At 37.7% G+C, this 25,153-nt stretch overlaps 3 protein-coding genes and 1 long non-coding RNA gene across 5 annotated transcripts in view; 3 read left to right on the top strand and 1 right to left on the bottom strand.

Moving 5' to 3' along the window:
* Nucleotides 1-10,863, top strand: part of kif1b (kinesin family member 1B) — a 66,429-nt gene extending 55,566 nt beyond the window's left edge. The window contains exons 36-49 of the mRNA XM_042750510.1: nucleotides 102-168; nucleotides 1,123-1,207; nucleotides 1,374-1,479; nucleotides 3,733-3,847; nucleotides 3,925-4,058; nucleotides 4,290-4,351; nucleotides 5,098-5,243; nucleotides 5,374-5,616; nucleotides 5,729-5,800; nucleotides 5,912-6,012; nucleotides 6,081-6,223; nucleotides 7,667-7,863; nucleotides 7,933-8,051; nucleotides 8,137-10,863. Of these exons, the coding sequence (XP_042606444.1) occupies nucleotides 102-168; nucleotides 1,123-1,207; nucleotides 1,374-1,479; nucleotides 3,733-3,847; nucleotides 3,925-4,058; nucleotides 4,290-4,351; nucleotides 5,098-5,243; nucleotides 5,374-5,616; nucleotides 5,729-5,800; nucleotides 5,912-6,012; nucleotides 6,081-6,223; nucleotides 7,667-7,863; nucleotides 7,933-8,051; nucleotides 8,137-8,179 (1,633 nt within the window). The 3' untranslated portion in view covers nucleotides 8,180-10,863. The remainder of the gene's footprint in view (nucleotides 1-101; nucleotides 169-1,122; nucleotides 1,208-1,373; nucleotides 1,480-3,732; nucleotides 3,848-3,924; nucleotides 4,059-4,289; nucleotides 4,352-5,097; nucleotides 5,244-5,373; nucleotides 5,617-5,728; nucleotides 5,801-5,911; nucleotides 6,013-6,080; nucleotides 6,224-7,666; nucleotides 7,864-7,932; nucleotides 8,052-8,136) is intronic.
* A 1,411-nt stretch (nucleotides 10,864-12,274) lies between these two features.
* LOC109113850 (6-phosphogluconate dehydrogenase, decarboxylating) lies at nucleotides 12,275-21,378 on the top strand. Its single transcript, XM_042750388.1, has 13 exons — nucleotides 12,275-12,425; nucleotides 12,720-12,795; nucleotides 12,869-13,048; nucleotides 13,138-13,203; nucleotides 13,284-13,402; nucleotides 13,497-13,566; nucleotides 13,976-14,110; nucleotides 14,300-14,489; nucleotides 17,983-18,113; nucleotides 18,488-18,621; nucleotides 18,907-19,006; nucleotides 20,476-20,598; nucleotides 20,921-21,378. Exons 1-13 carry the CDS (start codon nucleotides 12,418-12,420, stop codon nucleotides 21,038-21,040), a joined length of 1,452 nt encoding a protein of 483 aa, XP_042606322.1. The 5' UTR covers nucleotides 12,275-12,417; the 3' UTR covers nucleotides 21,041-21,378.
* A 1,790-nt stretch (nucleotides 21,379-23,168) lies between these two features.
* Nucleotides 23,169-24,743, bottom strand: LOC122142011. 2 transcript variants are annotated; one of them, XR_006158284.1, is made up of 4 exons: nucleotides 24,418-24,743; nucleotides 24,059-24,194; nucleotides 23,664-23,717; nucleotides 23,169-23,308 (listed from the first exon to the last, which is right to left on the bottom strand). It is a non-coding gene; the product is annotated as an uncharacterized LOC122142011 (long non-coding RNA). The 2 variants fall into 2 exon arrangements; XR_006158283.1 differs by having other exon boundaries at nucleotides 24,059-24,743.
* sst6 (somatostatin 6) lies at nucleotides 23,191-23,715 on the top strand. The gene is made up of 2 exons (XM_019070992.2): nucleotides 23,191-23,340; nucleotides 23,521-23,715. The coding sequence occupies exons 1-2, from the start codon at nucleotides 23,191-23,193 to the stop codon at nucleotides 23,713-23,715; spliced, it is 345 nt and encodes a 114-aa protein (XP_018926537.1).
* Nucleotides 24,744-25,153: the final 410 nt, after the last annotated feature.

Genomic DNA, 25,153 nt, shown 5'->3' with positions numbered 1-25,153 from the left:
TTACTCTGACATCACAATATGTATATTATACAAGTACTTTGTATAAATATGTTGCTATAAATCTGTTTGAGGTTCTATAAATTGTGTGTTGTGTATTGCAGTTATATCCCAGCAGTAGTTGATCACACAAGAGGTCTTCCCTGTCATGGCACGTACCTTTTGCACCAGGTGTTTATTCTTTCTGTTTATGCTTTAACCAATGGGAGTATAAATATTTTCTCTTAAAATGACTTGTTTCATTATTATCATTACCTAATTATATTTATACAATACCAGTAAGATTTTTAATGCTTTTTTAAAGAGGTCTCTTCTGCTCACTAAGCCTGCATTTATTTGATCCAAAATACAGTGAAAACAGAAATATTTTTACTATTTAAAATAACCATTTTCTGTTTTAATATATTTTAAAATGTCATTTGTTCCTGATTTCAAAGCTGAATTTTTAGCATCATTACTCTCAGAAGTCATTCTTATATTCTGATTTGCTGCTCAAAATACATTTATTATTATTATTATTATTATTATTATTATTTTGAAAACAGCCGAGTAGAATTTTATTTTAGGTTTCTTTGATGAATAGAAAGTTCAGAAGAACAGCATTTATCTGAAATAGAAATCTTTTGTAACATTACAAATGTCTTTATCATCACTTTTGATCAATTTAAATCATTTTAAATAGTAAAAATATTTCACAGTATTGCTGGTTTGCTACATTTTGGATCAAATACATCGAGGCTTGGTGAGCAGAAGAGGATTCTTTAAAAAACATTAAGAATCTTACTGTTCGAAAACATTTGACTGGTAGTGTATATATTCAAAAATATGCTGTACATACAAATATGATGTACTGGAAACATGCAGAAGCAATAGACAATAGCAATAGGCAATAGAAAAATGTATAAAAAAACACATATTGAATTATATTTGAATATTAAATTCTGTTATCATTGCATTAAATTTTCATTGCAATGCACTTTGGTCTTGTGCTTCATGTTGTTCTGTCTCCCTGTTCTGTAAATCTGTAGTTTAGCTTAAGGATCATGTTTACTGTTCTTAGCCAAGGACATATGAATGATTCAAATTGAGATTGCTTTTAGTAACCTGTGTTGTTTATGTTTTCAGGGCATTCAGCGTAGAATAACAGTCACTCTGATCCATGAGAAGGGCAGCGAGCTGCACTGGAAGGACGTCAGAGAGCTGGTGGTTGGTGAGTATAAATTTGGTCCTAAAATCTTAAATTGAAGAAATTATTGCTGTTAGCAAAGCTGGATTGTTCTGTTGACCAATCAGAAGCCAGTACCTAAAATAACCATTTTATAAAGAGTATAATGAAGGCTACAGCCATCTCGCATCGATTGTTGTGTCTGTTGTAGGTCGAATTAGGAATAAGCCAGAAGTGGATGAGTCGGCTGCAGACGCAGTTCTGTCTCTCAACATCATCTCAGCTAAAAACCTGAAATCTTCTCACAACTCCAGCAGGTATGTTTAGTTTAGTTTGTTTACGTAGCACAATAAAATATCAGTTGTTGACCATTGTGTTGTACAAAAATTGTAGAATCGATATAATAAAACACCAATCAAAACAATAAAACTGCATACGATGACATGGTAGATAGGAAAAACAAGCTCAGGATGACTCAAACATAAACCTTTACTAAAGGGTGGATTTTAGGTTTTACCTGAAAGAGAGATTCAATAGGGATAGATAAAGGCAAAAGCCCAGTCTCCCTTTCTTTTTAATCTTGATCTGGAAACCTTTAATAGTTTCTGATTTGATGACCTTAAACATCTAGCGGATATGTTAACAGTCACAAGTTCAGATAAAGAACATGGTGTGTGTGCTCTCCACATTTGACAGCCTATTAAATCAAGTATTAAGTTCACTTCGTGTGTCTGCAGACAGTGGAAAGTCGTCTGTCTCTAAACAGCATAAAAGGCCTGCAAACACTCTGCTCACCTAATGCAAATGCATTTCCCTAACTGCTTAGAATTCAGGAGAGCATGTTGAATATGAGTCACTGTTGGCGTCAGTGAGAGGGAAAAATCCTGCAGGAAGCAAGAGAGCCAGCTAGTGGACCAACCAAGAAACAGCAATTAAACCAATATGCAGCTCTATTTGTTATGAAAATGTGCTTCTTGTGTTCTTTTAATGATGCCAGTTTGCTTTATTTTACATTTATTTCTTTTGCCTGTTTAATCTGAAAGCTGCTTTTTGTCTTTTCATTTGTGATTATTTCTGTTGCCTGACTGTTTCTGCTTGTTTTGTCTCTCTTTTTGTTCTTGTCCTTCTCCTGCTGCGGTTGGACTCTTGGTTTTGCTCAGCCTTTGTATTGATAGCGATATAGCTAGGTATCAGAACAACCTCATAAAGCATTTTACCATTAAAGTGCTTTATGAGACATTTGTGATCTGTAGGTGTAACAGTAGCAAAATTATGTATCTGTGTCATTGTTTTTCTGCTTCTGACGTTTGCTAAATTTAAATGCAAAATCAAGATCTTATTCTATTGGCCCTGAACAATTTAAATTTCTTAAATGTGAAAATAGCCATGATATTATTACATTTAACAAATTTAAATATTAAGTGATTTATACCCCACAGAAAATATATTTTTTTACTTTTTAATTTTGTTTTCATCCTTGTTGAGAACCTTTAGTATGTCATATGGTTATTTAATATAGTAGGAGTTTTTTTTTAATTCCTTGCTTTTGCATGTATCACCTCACTTTACAACTATTAAGTAGATGAGTAATATATAATAAAATGATAAATAAAATTAGAAGAAAATTAATATATGAAATCTGTTGTTTTCTGTCACTAAGTAAATGACCTTTGATAATGGTAATGTAAAATTACTATAGTGTTTTTTTTTAAGTTTGGTAAAAAAAAAAAAAAAAAAATTACATTTGTAAAAGTTAGTAGATGAGTCTAGATACAGACGCAATTTAATTCTGCTCTGCATTGACTATATTACTAAATTTGGCTTGTTAGCGGCTGAATCGATGAGTCTAGATACAGACGCAGGCAAGCCTTTATGCATTTATCTGCCATTTAAACAGTGAAATGAGAACAAGAGAGGGAGGTGAGTGAGTGGAGAAAAAGATACACAGATATTTGAGGATGAGTCACCCGCACCAATCTCTCTCTCTGTTTCTCTCCGTCTCGATGTCTGTTCATATAAATCGTGTGCCTTTGCTTATAGTCATCACTGTGCTGTAGTCCTGCGTCACACACACACTCACAGCAGATCACTAATAATGAAGCACCTGTCAACACTCTTGTGTTGTGTTCATTGCTATGTGACTCAAACATATCAACAAACTGTTTAGGCACAGAGATCTCCCAACAGCGCACGATGCAGCTGGCATTACACCTCATGTTTTTCACAGTGTTAGAGGAGATTGCCTGTCCATTTGCACCATCTGTTAGCTGAAAGTTTGTAGGCTGCACAACTAAAGTGTTTATTGTGATAGCCTGATGCTTACAGATATCCACTGCAGTTTAAAGTCAGAATGAAATCAAAATCAGGATTATTTATATAAATTTATACATATATTATAATATTACAGAAGTGGGCTGTGAATATCATTTCATGTTGTCTTTAAGCACATCCACACTCAAGCACCTAGTGTATGACGCAACTTATCAATTCAGCACCAGTAAATATGTAACATATCATTCCATGGCTATTGTTTCTGAAGCCTAAAATCGAATGTACTTCTTCCTGTTCAGGACGTTTTACAGGTTCGAGGCTGTCTGGGACAGCTCCCTGCACAACTCTCTCCTGCTGAACCGTGTCACTCCCTACGGAGAGAAGATTTACATGACCCTGTCAGCTTATCTTGAGGTCAGTCTCGACTGGTTCTTCAGAAAGAGGTTCAACAGTATATAGTATTGACATATGTGCTAACCACTCCCCTGCAGCTTGATCACTGCATCCAGCCTGCCATCATTACCAAGGACATCTGCATGGTCTTCTACTCCAGAGATGCTAAGATCTCTACCCCACGCTCCCTGAGGAACCTGTTCGGCAGTGGCTACTCCAAAACCCCCGACTGGTAAAAAAATAAATTAAAAAAAAATAAATACAAAACCAAAAAAAGCTCAAATGTGTATAAAGGTTAATATACATAAAATACTTTTAGGACATATCCTGCATTTTGGCCATTTGGCGACTAGTTGCAGGACACACTTTCTTATACATTCATATAAATTTTAAGCTGAAATTGTGATATTAGACATCTTATGCATCAACTTTCTTGAAATGTTCTCTGATGTTTCCATTACAGTAATAAAGTGACTGGAATCTATGAGCTAAGCTTATGCAAAATATCTGACACGGGAAGCCCAGGTAAGATATTCCTGAAAATACTATCCGTTGTTCAGTTAAAAAAAAAAAAAAAAAATAAATAAAAATATATATATATATATATATATATATATAAAAATATTAAGCAGCAAAATATTAAAGTTATTTAGCAAGGATGCATTAAATTGGTCAAAAGTATTTATAATTGTCACAAATATTTTTGTTTCAAATAAATGCTGTTTATGCTGCTTTTGAACTTTACATTTATCAAAGACTTGGTTCAAAAAATATATCAGTATCAAAAAAAATATTTAAAAAAATATAAGAAATGTTTATTGAGCAGCAAATCAGCATATCAGAATGATTTCTGAAGGATCATGTGATGCTAAAGACTGGAGTAATAAGGCTGAAAATTCAGCTTTGCCATCATGAAATATACAGAATTATATTTTAAAATGTAAAAAAAAAAAAAAACAGTGATGTGAAATTGTAATAAAATTAAAGTTTGCTTTACTTTGATCAAATAAATTCAGCCATGGTGAGCATAAGAGACTGGACATAAGAAACTTCTGAACGGTACTGTAAATTATTATATAGAATATTTATAAAATATTTCACAAATGATTTTTAAATGTATACAGACTTTAAGAATTTTTTTAAAATAAAGACACATTTCAAATGTTATGATTTTTTAATTGAATTACTAGTTTACTCTGTGTAATGTTAGGGATTTTGCATACTGATATATTGGACCTGCTATATCGAATCATTTCATTGTTCATTTTCAGGTATGCAGCGACGGAGACGGAAGGTGCTGGATACATCCGTGGCGTATGTGCGTGGAGAGGAGAACCTGGCTGGTTGGAGACCCAGAGGAGACAGTCTGATCCTGGAGCACCAGTGGGAGCTGGAGAAGCTCGAGCAGTTGCATGAGGTGAGCACAGAAGACAAAAGATCACGACTGAGCACTGCCACACTTCTTGCTGCTTGTGTTCATCTGAATAAGAATATCTGACAGGAAGTGGCGATCTCCTGACACTGACGCCCATTTCTGTCCATGTCAGGTGGAGAAGACACGTCACCTGCTGCTGCTCCGTGAGAAACTGGGTGAGACGCCTCCTCCTAAATCCCTGAGCGGCTCCCTGTCTCCCAGTCTGAGCAGCGGCACCCTCAGCACCTCCACCAGCATCTCCTCCCAGATGTCCTCCACCACCTTTGAGAGCGCCATCACGCCCAGTGAGAGCAGTGGATACGACTCCACAGACATCGAGAGCTTGGTAGACCGCGAGAAGGAGCTGGCCACTAAGGTAAGACATCCATTTTTTAAAAAATCAGGTTGTAAAATACTGTGTTCCATTTAAAGTCAAATATAAGATATCTCTGGTTTATTTTGTGTGTTTGTCTTTTAACTCTTTGCAGTGTCTCCGTCTCCTGACACACACTTTCAACAGCGAATACAACCAGATGTGTAACAGCATCAGTGACTGCAAGGTAACCTCAACTTGAACAATGAAAAATAACCAGTTTTCTAATAACTCTAATATACAATAAATGGAACATCTGCTTGGATTCATTAAAAAAAAAAAAATCTGTCTCTTTCAGTTGTCGGATATCTCTCCTATGGGCCGTGATCCATCGGTCACCAGTTTCAGCAGTGCTACTCTCACCCCCTCCTCCACCTGCCCCTCTCTGTCAGACTCTCGGTATGTACGGGTCACAAACAATAAGCTCAAAATACAGTTAAGGATCCTAAAACATCTGTCTTGTCCAGGACCCCTGAAGCTAACTCTCGTGCCACCAGCCCCTCATGCTCAGAATATGAGAACTTCCCCATGGTGCCCATTCTGGAAACGTCCTACCTGGCCCGCGCCGGCAAACACGAGTTCCTCAACCTTGTGCCTCCATTCTCACAAGAATCAAGATTAATTTGAACATGATATAGCTGACACGCAAAAACCATAAATCGCAATTAATCACATTCAAAAGCAAAAATATGTCAGTTCAGCTGTTTTGTGTCATAGTTTCCTTTAGGGCTGCAAAAACCATAAATCGCAATTAATCACATTCAAAAGTAGGTTTATGTTCACATAAATACACACATATACATGTATATATTTAGGAAAAATATGTTATATTTATATATAAAATATTTATATTTATATATAATTTACATTTTTTTACAAGTATAAATATATATATACGTACTAGGGCTGTCAGTTTAATGCGTTAATTAATTAGTTATGAAAAAAATAACACGATTAAAATCCTCGCCCCCAGACCTGTACCTCATCTTACATTTCATATAGTTGACTTTAGAGAAATATGATGCAGGGCAACAACTCCATAAATGCAGTTATGCCCTACAATTCAAGATATTGGTGCAAAAAAAATGCCCCTGGCCTGTATGAGTTTTTGTCTCATATTTATATCATACGATAAGCGATATCACACCAGCAGCAAGAGCAATATCACAGGAGTACTGTTTGTCCAGAATATCATGAGTTTAAATGTGGTTTTTATACAACAGTTCAGTAAATAAGAAGTTGATATTGTGATATATTTTAAACACAATATTATGTGTTTTGGCTCAATTTTGCAGAGAACCTTTCTGAATGAATCCGTGTTTTGAAGCCGTTTACTTCTCTCCTGAATGAATCAGCCGTTTGAACGAATCATAAAGGCATTTATCGCCACCTGCTGGCAGATTTAGTTTCTTAATTAGAGTGTAATTTCATTAAAAAATAAAAAATAAAACCATTATAAAGAGATAGTTTACCCAAAAAGTTTAAATTCTGTCATCATTAACTCAACCTCATGTCGTTTCAAAACTTTCTTTTGTGGAACATGAAAGAAGGTAATTTGAAGACTGTTGGTAACAAAGTTGTTTTAGTTACCAATGACTTTGATTGTATGAACAAAAAGTTCTAAGATGTTTCTTCTGTTCCATAGTTTACGTTAGGCCGTTATATTGAATCAAATAAAATATTTTCTTTCTAAAGGTAAAATTTGTAATGTCTACTTGACGCTTTTTCATTTAACACAGAAAAAGCTTTAATCTTTTGTAGGTATTTTCACACTCAAATTAATTAATCTAAACATTGTGTAATTAATTAAATTTTAATCGACTAACAGCCCTAATACATACGAATGTTTTTTTTTGTTTTTTTTTAAATAGATACATGTGTGTGTATTTATATATACATAATAAATATACACTGTACACACACATATATATATAATATGTAAACAAACTTTTATTTTGAATGTGATTAATCGTTTTGCAGCCCTAGAATCCTTTAATGGGGCAGCAGAGATTGTCCGGTAATATGCTGGACTGACGTGTTCTCTTGTGTTCACTCAGGTCTGTGGTATCTAAGAAGGGATTCCTCAGTTTCATGGAGTCCCGCTCCAACTCCTGGGTGAAGCACTTTGTGGTGGTTCGTCGACCATACGTCTTCATCTACAACAACGACAAGGACCCGGTAGAGAGGGGAGTGCTGAATTTATCCACTGCCCAGGTGGAATACAGTGAAGACCAGCAGGCCATGCTCAAGGTAAAGTAAAGTTTTTCCTGTAACACACATCAGTTAAATGCCTGATTGTTGCTGTTTGATGGCTTGCAGACGCCTAATACATTCGCCGTGTGCACCAAGCACAGAGGGATCCTCCTCCAGGCCAACAACGACAAAGACATGAACGACTGGCTGTATGCCTTTAACCCACTGCTAGCAGGAACAATAAGGTACACATCCCAACTTTTTATAGAAACCTAGTTTTTTTTTCTTTCAAATTTCCACTGCTCCCCTGACTCTGTGTGTTTTCTACAGGTCAAAGCTGGCGAGGAGACGGTCCAGTCTGATGAAGAACTGAACGAGATAGTGCTCACTTCTGTCTACCTTTACAACACAGTGTGTTAACACTTCTAAATCTTTGTGCTTCTTGACGGTTTCTCTTGTATGTAGACCTGTGGCTCTGTTCTCCTCTCCAGCAAATGAACTTTCAGTTCCTCAACACCAACTGTCCCCTCCCTCCCTCCTCCTCCTCCTCCCCTCTCTATTGTGTTATTGATTGGATTTATTCTGTCTTCAGTTTTGTTCTTTGTCATAACTGAACCTCCTTCAAGTAGCATGTTGTAATAGTCTATTTGTGTGTGCACGAATCTTCAGAGCAGGTTCTGCTTTCTCTCGAGTTACTCGTCCTTACAGTGTTGTCTGCCAGGAACATCTTACCCTCAGGAGAAAGTTGGTTTGCTATAAAAACCCCCATTGAGTAAAAAAAAAAAAACATAAATAATATCTAAAATATTCCGTATTTAATTATCACAAAATCAACTTTCTCTGTAAGAAAATATACGAAACAAAAACAAATAGCTTTGCTTCAGATATTGCTTAAAAAAAGATTTTTAAATGGACCAAAGCACTTCTTGAAGATGCTTAATTTTCTAAACAAAGAAATTGCCCCTTAAACTGAATGTTCTTGCAGTATTGGTTTAATGGATTTGCTCAGTCAAAGCAGGACCAGTTGACCATGTACATACAGCCGTTTACTCGCCCAGCCTGTCGCAGAGTATTTGCTTGACATAAAACATACCATTAGCAAAGTACAGTACGTAATCATAAAACATCTAATACCAGGGAAAGAAACTGATGGTGATGATTTCTCCCATATCACTCTTTCAGTAGCCTACAGGAGTATTCTGCTCAATTTAAATGATTTCCTCAGTAGATTAGGTAAAAAAAATATATATAAATAAGAAATGGTGCAAACGAATTACCTTAACACAGAACAACTGACCGAATGAATCCATGTGTACATAATGTTCAGGATTACTGTGCTTAACGCTACTCATGATGAGACATGATGCATTGTGGGATTCTGTCCTTGTTACTGTGGCAGTTTTAGCAAGAAAGATCTGATGGTTTTGCCTCTCTGAAGACCAAACGGTTGAGTGAGATACTAATCTGATAGGTTACAGTTAACTAAATGAAGGATTGAATTATTTTTCGCTGGAAAAATCTCAAGTCTGCAGGATCATTAAACCAGCATCTATTCCCCTTGAGAACGAGCAGGATCACTTTTTAATATTATTGAACATTTATCATGTATCTCCACTGATTATCTTAACTTATTTTTATTAACATGTGATCAGTGTTTTACATTATACAATGGAAGGCAAGAAGGGCACTTTTCCTCTTTTTTATTCAGAAGTTTGACCACTAAAACAGTTTGATCACTGTCAGTAGAAATTGGGCCATTTATGCAGGTCACTGCAGTGCAGGGATGGTAGTGTTCTGCTTTTTTTTTTAAAAATGTTTTTATGAAAATCTTTGCTCTGTGCATTTGAAGACATGCTGTCAAGAGACAAATGCTGAAGTTAGCAGTGATTCAGTTTGATGGTGAAATTTAACAGTCCTCTGGCCAGACAACCAGCAGGAATTATTGCCCACCAGACTGTCACACTGTCAATCCTTATGAAGTCAATATTCATGCTGCATCATACACTGCACTTTCTCTTCTTTTCACAGGAAACACATGAAAATGGCTCGTAAAGTCAAGTCCTTAGGTCAACCAGCCTTTAGGCATCATCTGAGCTGTTTGATTGTTACATCATCTGTGAAAATGTTCAGATTTAATATTCAGATCCGGCACATAGAGTGCATGACGGTTAGTGAAGGTTAGCATTTATCTAATTACATGATGAGTGTGAGTTAATGTTACAAAGTTTTGCCAGAGCAAAGATTTTTTAATTTTTTTTACCATCTTTGTTGAGTGGCTTGGTTGACTAATATGACATTCATAATGAACTATTTATTGTTTTGCAATGTATATATTTAGTTTGCAGCTCTTTGCACATGTGTTTATACAACTAACAGAACAAATAAAGCTTGAACGATGCTTTTGTTGTTTTCTCAAATGGAAACCAAATGGTTTTAGGTTGTGGTGTTTCTCTCATTGAAGTGGACTTTGAATGTACCTTGCGTTTCACTAAAATTGCATGAATGAAAGGACTTACATGTTGCTGTGCTTCTTATTTTTTTTAAATAAAAATCTGACTGTCTTACAAGGGCACTTTTTCACATTTAGTCTATAGATATGGAGGGCAGAGTTATGATGAGGCCTGTTCATTTTGATTTCTAACATCAGGGAATATATTTTTTAGAAAAAGAACCTCTTTGCTTTTGTGCTCACTCGTGTATTTTTTCCCATGCTGCCTCTGAAGCAACCCTGGCATTCCTGTATCACCTGTCAGATGAGCATCACTCCCTGTCATTGTGATGAAATGACAGAAAACAGTTCAGCCGTGGCATTAACACTGTACATTATTTGTCAGATTGGCTTCATTTTCATACTTATTTTGTAAATATTTCATGTTGTATGGAACTTGGATTAAAATGTAAATATGTCTCCTGTATTTGTAATAATTATAATCCATTCGCTGTATAGCCTAGACATGTAATGCATATATCTTAATTCTGTGTATGGTAATCTTGCACCATTGACCTGTTTAGTGAATGAGGTAAAATAAAATTACAACCAGTGCATTAGACGAGCAAGGGATCTTGTGTTGTCTCTTTCTTTCTCTTTACACAACACTTACATAGGCTATAGCTTTTGTCCTATCTACTGTTTAGTTAAAGTGACATTTTGCTAGCTATATCTCATGATATTACTTTATTTGACTTCCCAAATTGATATGGCTGGCTGGTAATTGTTAGAAGTGTTTTGTTTCTTCTTGGTCTTTTGCCACTTTGTCTTAAAGCTAGCTTGTTTGTTTGTTTTTAAGATATATTTAAAAATGTTAATTTTGTTAAATATTTTAACCTTTTGACAAAAGCATCTAACAAACTAACCGGTTAAGTATATAAAATATCACATTTGATGTAAAAATAATATGCTGTAAAATAATATGCAAAGATTTGTATAACATTATGTCTACCTTTATATTTTACTTCTTTTAACTGATTAGATAACAGGTTGTTGTTATTATTATTATTAAATGATACATGTTCTTGTACTTGCATGTAACATCTCTTAATAAATGACCAGAACATTTAATATATGTGACCCTGGAGCACAAAACCAGTCCCCACACAGGTATATTATAATAAATAAACAAAAATACACAATAAGGTATTTTATAATCTTGTTCCATGAAGGTATTTTGTAATGAATGATTTTGTCCATGAAGATATTTTGTAATCAAAACGTATTTTTTGATTAGTGACATGCATTGCAAAGAACTTAATTTGTTCAACTCTAAAGGCGACTTTCTCAATATTTCGATTTTTTTTTTTTTTTTTTTTTTTGCAGCACCCTCAGATTCCAGTTTTTCAAATGGTTGTATCTAGACCAAATATTATCCTATCCTAACAAACCACACATCAATGGAAAGTTTATTCATACAGCTTTCATAGGATGTAATCTCAATGTCAAATAATTGACCCCTTTGGTTTTGTGGTGCAGGGTCACCATATGAAGAAAAATCATCTTGTAAATAGTGACGTTATTATTATAATTACATTATTATATTATTACATATAGTTATATTATCTTGTAAATAATTACGTCAAATACTTATAACTCTGTATTTTTATCAGATAGTGTTACACACTCATGCCATATATATATATTTTTTTAACTCGTTTACAAAGTTTTATATTTCGGAAGATAGTCGTTACATCTAAATGTAATAATCTATTTAATAATTAATCAGTTTGATGAAATCTCATACGTCACACACACATCACAATAGTGATGCAACGGTGCTCTACAAAATCAATCGTAGGTCTCAGAGTTCATCAAGAAAAATCTCTTCCTATTTACTTTAATACCAAATGCGCTCAGCTTTTTCTGACACGGTGGGCGGAGAACAGACGGGGGAGGGACAAAACTAGACAGCCAATGAACAGCATCCAATCTCGGCTCAGAGAGTCTCCGCCAATCACAGACGGCGATACGGATGACGCCACGACTGCCAGGCGTGTTCATTGGGAGTTGGTGTAGTGCTGCTGCTCAGTCCGTGAATAAGGAAGTTCAGCAGAGACGGTGCTGCAATAGTCAAAACCCTGATCCAAAGTGACATTTTAAGACGGAACCAACCTTCAACCATGGCTCAGTAAGTATACATTTTGCTTTTAAAATGGTTTGTAATATGAAATTGAATTTGACTGAGCACATTTGACTGTCTATTATCATTAAATGTAATAAATAATTTGATCTATCGTAACCTCTCTGCTTACTATCAAGCTCTTTTTCTCTGTTCAGACACGGATATAGAATTGAAATTATTTCTATTATCCAGCTAGACTGAATGACATTTGTCATAACCACTGGTTTCAATAAGTTAGCACTCTATAATCATTTATTATGAATGTTCTTTCTCCCAATCTCCATATTTTTGTCTCCACAGAGCGGATATTGCTCTGATTGGTCTGGCTGTGATGGGCCAGAATCTGATCCTGAACATGAATGACCATGGATTTGTGGTAAGGTGCAGTTCTAACCTGTTCTGATGGTTCACGTCAGGTTTAAGATGTTATAACTATTGTCATTCCTCAGGTCTGCGCGTTCAACAGGACAGTGTCCAAGGTCCATGACTTTCTAAACAACGAAGCCAAAGGCACTAAGGTGATCGGGGCCGAGTCCCTTGAAGACATGGTGTCTAAACTCAAAAAACCTCGTCGCATCATCCTCCTCGTCAAAGCAGGACAAGCCGTCGATGACTTCATTGATAAACTGGTAAACGTCACCATGAATCAGCAGTCTTAGTATGCTTTGTCACCAAGCCAAAGTGATCAAGTAACCCAACTTTTTCCCGTATATTGTAGGTTCCTCTTCTTGAACCCGGTGACATTATCATTGATGGTGGAAATTCAGAGTATAGAGATACAACGGTGAGTTTGACAATCCAAACTTATGATCATATGAGGTGATAACAGTATTTGGTCTAAATGTTCATGCTCATCACATACAGAGACGCTGTAGGAGCCTGAAGGAGAAGAACCTTCTGTTTGTGGGTAGTGGAGTGAGTGGAGGAGAAGACGGGGCTCGGTATGGACCCTCACTGATGCCTGGAGGACATAAGGATGCCTGGTGAGGACAAGCATGTATCAAACAAGTCCACCTATGCATATGTGTGTGCATTTATTGACATTTATGGAATCTAATTTTCATTTTATACCTTCAGGCCACACATAAAAGAGATTTTTCAGAGCATCGCCGCCAAGGTGGGCACAGGAGAGCCGTGCTGCGACTGGGTGAGTATTAGTTCTCAATAGCTGTGTATGCATTTATACAGCCTGTGAATGCACATTTGGGGAAGTCGTGGTCTAGTGGTTAGAGAGTTTGTCTCAAAAAAACCTAAGGTTGTGGGTTTGAGTCTCGGGCCGGCAATACCACGACTGAGGTGCCCTTGAGCAAGGCACTGAACCCTCAACTGCTCCCCGGGCGCCGCAGCATAAATGGCTGCCCACTGCTCCGGGTGTGTGCTCACTGCTGTGTGTGTGCACTCTGCTGTGTGTGTGTGCTCACTGCTGTGTGTGTGCACTTAAAAACGGTTAAATGCATAGCACGAATGCTGAGTATGGGTCACCATACTTGGCTGTATGTCACGTCACGTCACTTTAATTTAATTTTTTTCTCCAAAATCTTTGTATATTTATTTAGGTTGGAGATGAAGGAGCTGGACATTTTGTTAAGATGGTCCATAACGGTATTGAATACGGTGACATGCAGCTGATCTGTGAGGCCTACCATCTGATGAAGGACGTGCTGTGTATGGACCATGATGAAATGGCTCAGGTTAATTACTATAGTTTTGTAATGCGGACGAACAGTCCATGATGTTGTAATTCTTCAAATTCCCTCTGTATTGTTCTTCTTCCTTATTTCGTTTGTATTTTGAAATACACCTCACCCTGTTCCTTGTAAAGGACTGTTTTGGTCTGCTTCCTCTTAAGACTAAATTTCTTTGTCTGCTTTGCTTATCAGGCCTTCGATCAGTGGAATAAGACAGAGCTGGACTCTTTCCTCATTGAGATCACTGCCAATATCCTGAAATTCAAGGATGAGGATGGCACTCATCTGCTGCCCAAAATCAGAGACAGCGCCGGGCAGAAAGGCACAGGGAAATGGACGGCTATCTCCGCTTTGGAGTACGGCACACCTGTTACACTGATAGGTAAGATACAGTCATGCGTAATTTCTTGGGTATGGGTGTGTTTTTGTTATTTTAGATATAGAGAGAGAAAGTCACTTGGGCTTAGAAAAACATGTTGAATGAAGCATCTCTATAAGCAGCTTTGCTATTCATCTCTTTAGCTGATGTGACATAAGTGGGATTTCCTGTTTTGGGTTTTGGTGCAGGGCAGGTTTTCTGTGATGTAGCTATTCTACATTTTTTAAAGAAATTATATTATCTAGCAGGCTAATATGAATGAAGCATTGTTGAATAAACAAGAACAATTAGTGAAATTCAAGTCACATTTATTTATTACTTATTTATTTGCTTATATTACTTATTTATTATAAAAGTGAGCAAGTTTAGATCACCATTAAAGTGTTGAAAACTACAAACCAATCAGCACTGTTTTCTATTATATGTCATAATTTTTTTAAATAATATTTCTAAATTTATGGAGTTTATGCTGTTGAATTCTTTACAGCTTTGTGCAAAAAAATAATAATGACAATTAAAAACATTTCTTTGAATATATTAAAAGTAAATGATTTTAAATGAGAAATATTGGTTTGGTCCAGCAGAAAAAAAAAATCTTATTTTGATCTGTGGTGGATTGAGGTTTCGAGCATGTTGTTGGTTTTGGCTTCAGATGTTACCTTAGGATCGCTCAAAGCACAAAAACCAGTTACACAATATTTGTCAAAATTGATGCATATGTTTTTATAAAGCTGTTTTGAAGCTATAAATGTTATGAAAAGCGCTGTGTAAATCCATTTGAGTTGTTAGATCAGGGTATGGGCTTGTACATGTAGTGTCAGTTAAATGAACAAAAGGCTGTTTGTGCAGAACTGAAGCGTGAGAGAGCAGCTATGATTTGTATGGTTGTAGAGGAGGGTTTTCTTCTTTCAATAGACTGAATTCCAGTGCTGTGTTCACCATGACTGGCTGTTTTCCACTTGATATTTTTTCCTTCCTCCACTCGTCTCTTCCCACACTTGTTGCCCTTGGGTTTGGTGATAAATTAATATAATACAAAGTCATGCTGAGTTTAGGGTTTTGCTTCTAGCGTGTTTGTAGATGTAGTAAGATCTGCTCTTACAATAGTCTGGCCGATTACCTAGTACACTGTTCAGTTACATTACCAGAGTCAACAGTGCTGTGAACTGCATTATACATTGTGACTGGAGTCTTGAAGACACAGAGAATATAGGCCTATAACATATATATTGTGACGGGACGAGCCAACGACAGACACAGTGGGCGTGGCGTCAGGCCTCGGAGAGGTTTTTATTTAACAGAAAAACCAAAAAAAGGGGGGAATAAAGTGTCCAAAAGGGGAACAGTGTCCAAAACAACAGGGAATCTGGTGTCCTCGTCGTGCTGCGGGGTTCGTGGGGGTCTGGCAGTGTTCATGGAGGAAAGGGTCCAGGTAAGGGGCGGAGTCCGGCGCCCGCACGCGCTCCCCTCTTCGGTCCGGGGCGCGAGGGGGCGGCGGCTTCTTCTAGCGGCTTCATCCTCCTCGCTGGCCGCGGCGCTTGCAGGGGATGGACGGCCCGGCATCCTGGCCCGACGGCCGTGTAGACGGGTGCGGTTCTCGACCGGACCGCGGGTCCGGCAGCTCACGTCTCTGGTGGCGCGGGAGTCCCTCAACGCACCCTTCCTGGACCCACGAGGACACCAGTGTGCATGCACGGGGAAGAGACCGGTCCCCCGAGGAGAGGCACGTTGGGCTTTTAAACAGCGGCGGTGATGAGGCTCCATTTCCTTCAGGTGTGCCCCATCACACGCCGCCAGCCCTAACTCGTCCAGCGCCCCTCCTCTCTCCCACACCCACTCCTATCGGGAGCCTGGTGAAGGGCGGCGATTTAGGACGGGGTGCCGGTGATTATCAGGGAGGAGGCAGCTGACTCGTCACATCCCCCCCCCCAAGCGACATCCCCGTCCTCAGGGCGCAGCCCACACGGGAGTGCTACCTTCCTCAACCAGGCCCCAAACGGTCGGAGTGGGCGGGGCGGGGGATTCCTCTCCAGGCAGTCCTCCCTCTCGCAGCGCGCCGGAACAGGGACAGAGAAAACGGGATTTAGTCGACAGCCTCAACCAAACCACAGGGTAAAATGACCGTAAAAGAGAAGTCACTTACCCCTTTGTGTGGTTGGGAGGCCGTCTCCTCCGTTCCTCCGTCCCAGTCCGGTCCGGGTACGCGACCTTTTGCAAACGAGAGGGAGTGACGTCATCAGGTGTTTCCCAACTGCGCTGTCTAGGCTCCGCCTTGCCCGCATTCTCCACCACTGTGACGGGACGCGCCAACGACAGACACAGTGGGCGTGGCGTCAGGCCTCGGAGAGGTTTTTATTTAACAGAAAAACCAAAACAAGGGGGAATAAAGTGTCCAAAAGGGGAACAGTGTCCAAAACAACAGGGAATCTGGTGTCCTCATCGTGCTGCGGGGTTCGTGGGGGTCTGGCAGTGTTCATGGAGGAAGGGTCCAGGTAAGGGGCGGAGTCCGGCGGCCGCACGCGCTCCCCTCTTCGGTCCGGGGCGCGAGGGGCGGCGGCTTCTTCTAGCGGCTTCATCCTCCTCGCTGGCCGCGGCGCTTGCAGGGGATGGACGGCCCGGCATCCTGGCCCGACGGCCGTGTAGACGGGTGCGGTTCTCGACCGGACCGCGGGTCCGGCAGCTCACGTCTCTGGTGGCGCGGGAGTCCCTCAACGCACCCTTCCTGGACCCACGAGGACACCAGTGTGCATGCACGGGGAAGAGACCGGTCTCTCGAGGAGAGGCGCGTTGGGCTTTTAACCAGCGGCGGTGATGAGGCTCCATTTCCTTCAGGTGTGCCCCATCACACGCCGCCAGCCCTAACTCGTCCAGCGCCCCTCCTCTCTCCCACACCCCACTCCTATCGGGAGCCTGGTGAAGGGCGGCGATTTAGGACGGGGTGCCGGTGATTATCAGGGAGGAGGCAGCTGACTCGTCACATTATATATATATATATATATATATATATATATATAATAACTGCTCTCTAGAAGTCATAGATGAATCTGAGAAAGAAATGTCCTGGTCACATTTCACTTCAAAATAATGAAAATAATATAACATTACTGTAAAAAAACATTATTGGAAAAAAATTCTTCCTTGAAATATTTGCACTACCATATTGGGAAGTTGGGGAAAATGTACTTAATTTCATGAAAAGTATTTTTGTAATAATAATAAAATACAACAATTAAAATACAAAACATGCCTGAGTCACTAGATTGTAATCATTTATTTGTTTAGTTATTATTTCTTTTATTAATTATCTAATCTAATTTATTATAATTAATCTTTTTAGTATGCTAATATGATCAGGTTGTTCTGTGTGGGGCCCGTCTGTCATGCTTCGACTATCTAATGTTTTAATGTTTCCTCATGTGGTCTCTGTGGCATGGTCTAACAGTGATTATAATGTAATTATGTGACCAGAGATGTATGTGATGTCTTTCACTCACAGGGGAAGCTGTCTTTGCCAGATGTCTCTCCTCTCTAAAGGATGAGAGGGTTCAGGCCAGTAAGAGCCTCACTGGCCCCCAGGGTGTCAAGTTCACCGGAAACAAGGCACAGTTTCTCGAAGATATTAGAAAGGTGGGATAGACTTAGTAAAATATGGATCATTGATGTCCATGTAGGGCTGCAAAACGATAAATCGCAATTAATCGCATTCAAAATAAAAATTTGTTTACATACTATGTGTGTGTACTGTGTATATTTAGTATGTAGATATAAATACACACGTATGTATATATCTAAAAAAAAATGGTTCACACACATATAGAATGTAAATATAAACTTTTATTTTGAATACGATTTTATTTGCGTTTAATCGTTTTGCAGCCCTATGTCCATGCATAAGTTTTGTTAATGTTTGAATGTGCCAGTAAATGTCAAGCATTTTATGGGGTTTAATAATAATGGGTTGTATTTAACTTCATGAAAATGTATTGTTATTTATTTTTCAGGCTTTGTATGCCTCAAAGATTATTTCATATGCTCAAGGCTTCATGCTGCTCAGACAGGCTGCAGTAGAGTTTGGCTGGTCTCTTAACTATGGTGCTATTGCCCTGATGTGGAGAGGAGGCTGCATTATTCGCAGGTAAGCAAGCTTTGCTCACAGTGATTTAAAACTATTGCATAAAACGATATCCTTTTTTCAGATTGCTAATCAGTTAAGGCTGTGTCTGCTGAAATACTCAAGAATTAAATCATATGAAACTTCATCTTTTCTCCGCCCGGTGAATGTTGCAATTCTTTAAACACTAGGAAGTGGTGATAATGTTTCCTGTAAAAATCCCACACACAGAGGAATGAGGAAGCTGATTTTACAACACCATAACTGTAGATTAGCTATGAATAAAGGTCGTGAATCTTTCATTCGCAGTGTTTTCTTGGGCAAGATCAAGGAAGCGTTTGATCGGAACTCCGAGCTGCAGAGTTTGCTGCTGGATAACTTCTTCAGTAAAGCTGTACAGGATTGTCAGGTACAGGAAGGGAGCCAAGAATGACCACAAATTTCACAAGTTTCCTGTAATAGTGCCACTAAAAATGGAGAGAAATCAGCGGCACTAATGGAAGACTGTTTATATGCATACAGTGCCTCTAAAAAGTAATGTGCAAAAACTGTGTCCACTTAGTTCCTTCCAAATATATACACAGTGAACACAGTCCAAGCTGAAATAATATAGCAAATAGCATTTATGGATAAAATACCATAATCGTGTAATATAATCGGTGACAATTTAATTTTATTTCATAATATTTTATAATATGAATTAAAATTAAGATCTATGCAGTCAAAGAAAGTGTATCAAACGTAATCATGTAGTTTAGCACTGAAGTTTTTCATAAAATGCTTACACATAAACCTTTACAATTAATCCAGAACGTGGCAGCAAGATACATTTTTAATGAGCCGAAAACAATGCATGTCACACCTCTGTTTATCAATTTGCACTGGCTACCAGTAGCTGCTCGCATAAAATTCAAGGCATTTATGTTTGCCTACAAAACCACCGCTGGCTCTGCACTCCTTTACCTAAATTCATTACTTCAGACTTATGTGCCCTCTAGAAGCTTGTGTTCTGTGAACCTCGCTTTATTGTGCAGCCCAAAGAGGCACAAAATCACTTTCACAGACTTTTTAAATAAAATGTTCCCTCCTGGTAGAATGACCTCCCCAACTCAATCCTTAGCCATCTTCAAGAATCGGCTAAAAATACATCTCTTCCATCTTTATTTGACCCTCTAGCACTTTCTATTCTAATTCTGTTCTTAAAAATATATATACACTTGCCCCTTTTAGACTTGCACTCTATTCATTTACTAACTGCTTGTTTTCTTTAAAAAAAACAATAAAGTCCTCTAACACTTTCTCAAACTTCTTTTTATTTATTATAAAATTAACAAAAGCAAAAAAGTCCTCTAACACTTTCTCTATTCTTTATCTATTCTATCTGTTTTCTTTTTATTATATAATTACAAAAAAAACTTGCTATATGTACTATGTCAAGCTAACTGAGACTTGTTATAGCATTTGCGTATCATTGCTCTTTTGTTGATTTTGATTGCTTCCATTGTCATTTAGCAGACGCTTTTATCCAAAGCGACTTACAAATTAGGACAATGTAAATGTAATGTAATGTAAATGTAAATGCATTGGTGGTAATTGATTTGTATGAGCTACAGTTGGATTTTACAGTCATTTATCAGATGTCAAATATGGTCTGAAAATCCACGTTCTGCATGACCATATTCTACATCCCTAATCCTATCTAATAACTAAATTTAACAACTACCTTACTAACTATTAATAAGCAGCAAATTAGGAGTTTAATGCAGTAGTTAATAGTTTAATAATGCCAAGAATTGGACCTAAAAGTTGATTGGTATTAATGATGATAATATATGTAGAATATGTTTTATTTAGCAGTAAGTGGGTTGTGTTTTGCAGGAATCATGGCGTAGGGTAGTAAGTACAGGTGTGCAGCAGGGGATCCCCATGCCGTGCTTCACCACTGCCCTGTCCTTCTATGACGGTTACAGGCATGAGATGCTCCCAGCAAACCTGCTGCAGGTAAACCTCTCTAGAACACACAAACCTTCTCTCTCTAACTAACCCTATGGTATATCACAGGGATTACATCTGGACATTTATGGTTGTAGGCATTTGAAGACCTTAGTATTCATATGATAGAGATTTTTGTTCATTTATTTGAATTAAATTAGAATAAATTATTTATTTACTTTTTGTCTTTTCGGTTTGAATAAGAATTAGTACTTTTGCTTCAGACACTTTATGAGTCCCTTCTTTTATTTTAATGCTCAAGCAGTTGTTCTCTCTTTGTATTCATCATTGGCTGAGCTGATATCACCTATAATATTCTGTGATTCTTCAGGCACAGAGGGACTACTTTGGTGCCCACACGTATGAGCTGCTATCAAACCCTGGAAAGTTCATCCACACTAACTGGACAGGCCATGGAGGAAAAGTGTCATCATCATCCTACAATGCCTAAAAATCAAGTGTGTTATTAGGTTAAACAGCAAAGAACATCATCTCCTCTTGATGAAGGACCAGAGCAGCTGAGCACATTCCTCCTGAAGAATTACACTTACTGAAGAGTGTTCAAATGCATATTTCTATTTATACTAAATCATAGTGTATACACTATTTGTAAGCTCTGTTCTTGTAGTTTTAAGGTCCACTGTTGCAAACACAGTATTTTTGAGTAAGAGTGATTCTTTTTGCTGTAGACCGGTCATGCTTTGCCCCCAGAGTTCACAGTGTTAACCCTGGATTATGGGTAAATATCGCACTGCATTAGGCTAAATAAAGATTTCAATCCCTTTTTAATAAGCTTTTGTCTTCTTCACTCACATGCTGTCTACTGCAAGCAGGATTTACTCCTGCTTATTTTTAAATATATAACTTGTTTATTTGTATGTACTTCTAATTTGTCACCAGGAGAGGGCAGAAATGATTTTTGGGACAATGAGATTGTTTACAATAGTAATGCCTTTAGCTGAATGATTATTTTTTGAGAATGAAATAATAATAACAACACACATACAATATATATATATAAAAAAAATTCTCAGTAGTGATACATCTTGACACTATCCTGAGGAGTTAAAAAAAAGACTACCTAAATGATTTTTAACATTAAAGCAAAGACAACTGAGTAATATACTCAAATAAACATCCCAGTAAAGTAACCACAGTTAATTATAGTTTTGAATTTTAATGTAGTTTTTATTTCTCTCTTATCAAGAATATTTAGTTTTATTTTAGTTTAAGGGCTGCCAAAGATGCTTTAAAAAACATTTACCAGTTTCTCAGCACAGTCTAGTGTTGTTGCTGTTCATGTTTACTGCAGGTGGTTTGTAAAGTGTTATAATATATTAATCATTCATATATCTACAACAAAACTGATTTGCATCCATTTTATTTTTATTTTAGTTAGTTTTGGAGTCACTGAAATCTTTTCGGTTTAGTTTAAGTAGCTCCCAGTTATGTTAAATTTTATTTTAAAAAAACTTAATTTTACATAAAAAAAAAATAACACAGTTCAGGTTTACATTACAGCAAATGATGCTGGTATGTACTGGCAAGTAAATACCTTGTTCATGTGAAATCTTAGTTATGTGGCATAAATATAGAAAATACATTTTTATTATGATGCTTTCTGATATGTAGGGTACATTTAATATTGAACCAAACAAAAGCAAGGACAAATGGCTGTAAAAATAGGATTTCCTCTTGCTTAAGACACACTGCACTAATATCCCTTATTCACCTCCAACCCATTTAAAGATCAAAGAGCTGAAGAGAGCAGCAGGTGCCTCTTATATATGTGTGACCAATGATGTCACTTCCATGTGACGTTTTTCAAATGGTTCACCCAGCAGAGTAACTGGGGTAAGATGACCTTAAAATGCTACAAGGACTCCAGAGATGAGTGTTCATAATGTTTTTTTCCTAAATATGTTTTAGGTAGAATATGTTGTTTATGCTATTGACTATGAAGCAACTGTTTGAAATGGTGGCTTTAAGTATATGTCCAAGGCCTGATTACTCAGGAAAAGAACATCTCAGTGATTCAAAGCCACTTCAAATAGAGGACACACTAGAACTAGGCAGTTTAGAATAGTATAGCGAAGGAGTCGTAGGCAAATGATGCTGACTCATCATGGTGAACAAGGCAATTCAGTGCATGGAGAGCCAGGACAGGAAGTGGACACCGTATTTTGAGCCGTCTGCTGATAAATTATGCATCAGCAAGGGAGGAGTCTGGCTACAGATGAAGTCTGACACAAACACGAGATGCTGCAGTTTGAACCGACAAATACCAAAGATCAACACATCCTTTAAAAGCTAAAGTATGTATATAATAAAGCATGTTTCCTCTTTATGCATGATTATGGTTGTGTTAAGGTGACCTTAAGGTGCCTTTCAGAGCATGCGGGGATTGTTTTTCTTTTAAATAGCATTAATTTCATACAGGAATTATAAAGTGAATTACTGTACGCTTGTGAAGGATATTTTAAAGTTCCCTTACAAAACAACTGTGCATGAAAGGATGTCCTCAAAGTAAGATAAAATAGTTGCAAAAATGAGAAAAATAACCTAAATAAGGTATCTTTTGTGAAGGTACCTCTCTAAAACATGACGATGGGAGTTAGATGGGACAATCGTACAGCGGTCGAGAGAAGCATGTTGATAATGCGGATGATGCTGAGCCTGTTTCCTCTGGTCCTTGTGGTCTGGAATGGTGACGCGTTACCTGTACAAGACAAGGAATTACACACCAATGAGGTGAATCTCTTATTCAAAGTGTTTTTAAGTAAAAACAAGCACATGTGCTCATATTTGCTAGTATTTCCTAAGATCTTTGTCACTGGCTAAGAATAACTGTACTGCAGTGTTGTTATACTGCTGTAAAAATCAATAGCAGGGATCTAACACTCAAGCCCATGGATATGTCTCATCTTCTAGATCCTGACCAAAGACCAGAAGGACTTATTGAAGAAGATGATGACGGACATGGCTGAGCTGAACCTCACTAGTAAAGAACTAGCTGATCTTGACCCTGAATTTCTGAATGGCAAACTGGGTGAAAAGTCTGTTTATGAACCAACCCCTAAGTCTCCATGCAAACTCTTCTTCTGGAAGAGCTTCTCCTCATGTTAAAACTGGAAAACAGAACAGACACAGATTAGTCTGTTGCAATCTACAGTCCTGCCTTTACAGTTCGTCAATCTCATAATCAAACATTGCTATTGAAATCAGTATGTATCCCTTGGCTTCCGCGGTTCCTGTACTGTATTTAAGGAGTGTTAAAAGAATGGAACGGCTTATTGTTTGAGGTAAAAACAAAAAATACAGTGGCCTATATTGCATGCACACTTTCTACTGTTTTACATCCAAGCCCAAAATAATGTAATAAATGATTTACAAATCCCTTCATGTCAGTCTTGTAACTTCTGCAGCCTTCAAAAATAACAAATAACACTTTTATGCTACGTCATTATACCTTTGCGTGAAAAAATCAAACTACCGTCAGTGTGACGTATAGCCATTATTAAGTGAAGGTTTGGCACCACCTGGCGGAAAGACAAGGAACTACTGGAGGCGTCTGGTAATAAAATGTAGTCATTATTTGGCACCACCTGAAGGAAAGACAAGGGGGGAATGAAACAGAACTCCTTGTTAGCAGATGTGACCTCTGGTAACCCAGTCACTAAAACCCGAAGAAATCATCTGGCAGGTATGTAGTATTTTTATAGCTATGTCAAAAGACAGGACATGTGGCTTTAAATGAATTCTCTGGGTTAAATTCAGTCGACAGCATTTGTAAAGTAACGTACTGGATTACTAAAGAAAGGCACTTACAATAAAAGTAAACAGGAACCAAACAAAATATTTCGTTTTTTTCCGTTTTGCTGACAAATATGGTTGATATCAGACTTGAGAAAAAAGATAACCAACTTCGTTGTCATGACGCAGTTAATACAAGTAGTCCAGGTAATTTAAGCACGTGACACATCCGACTAGTGATCTGACTTCTTTTCTTGGAAACGGAGGGTTTGACATACTGTTAATTGTATTCAGAAGGAAAACTCAATTGTTTTCTTCCATTTGTCTGGATTTCTAATTATCCGAAAACCAGCCGTCTGATACGTCTTCTTCACCTGTCATCTGGTGAGTGTACAGGTTAACAGTCATAGTACTTACCTGTATGACAAAATATTCATCCGCCCAGGACAGTAGTCCAACCGAAAATGACTTTCATTCAATTCAGCTTTATAAGTCAAATAATACGTTTACTGAAGGATTTATTTAAGAGGGGAAAAAAATACATTAAAGGTTAAACTTCAGCAACACTAGATGTCCAATAAACTAGGACTTTAAAGTTTATTATTAAAGTTTAGTAAGAAAATTCATTCTTTAATATTACAGGTGCATCTCAATAAATTAGAATGTTTTTGAAAAGTTAATTTATTTCAGAAATTCAACTCTAATTGCATAACTTGTGTATTATATAAATGCAGTGCACACAGACTGAAGTAGTTTAAGTCTTTGGTTCTTTTTATTGTGATGATTTTGGCTTACATTTAACAAAAACCCA

This window comes from Cyprinus carpio, chromosome B23, assembly GCF_018340385.1.
Source record: "Cyprinus carpio isolate SPL01 chromosome B23, ASM1834038v1, whole genome shotgun sequence".
Taxonomy (NCBI): domain Eukaryota; kingdom Metazoa; phylum Chordata; class Actinopteri; order Cypriniformes; family Cyprinidae; genus Cyprinus; species Cyprinus carpio.
Note: the sequence above shows the minus strand (reverse complement) of the source record. Positions and strands in the feature narration are given on the sequence as shown.

Excerpts from the sequence above, each read along its gene's own strand:
- sst6 (XM_019070992.2), top strand. The coding sequence starts at position 23,191 with ATGACGATGGGAGTTAGATGGGACAATCGTACAGCGGTCGAGAGAAGC. Across the intron at positions 23,341-23,520 it reads AGGAATTACACACCAATGAG|ATCCTGACCAAAGACCAGAA; the intron begins GTGAATCTCTTA and ends CTCATCTTCTAG.
- LOC109113850 (XM_042750388.1), top strand. Across the intron at positions 12,796-12,868 it reads TGAATGACCATGGATTTGTG|GTCTGCGCGTTCAACAGGAC; the intron begins GTAAGGTGCAGT and ends GTCATTCCTCAG. Across the intron at positions 13,204-13,283 it reads CAGAGTATAGAGATACAACG|AGACGCTGTAGGAGCCTGAA; the intron begins GTGAGTTTGACA and ends CATCACATACAG.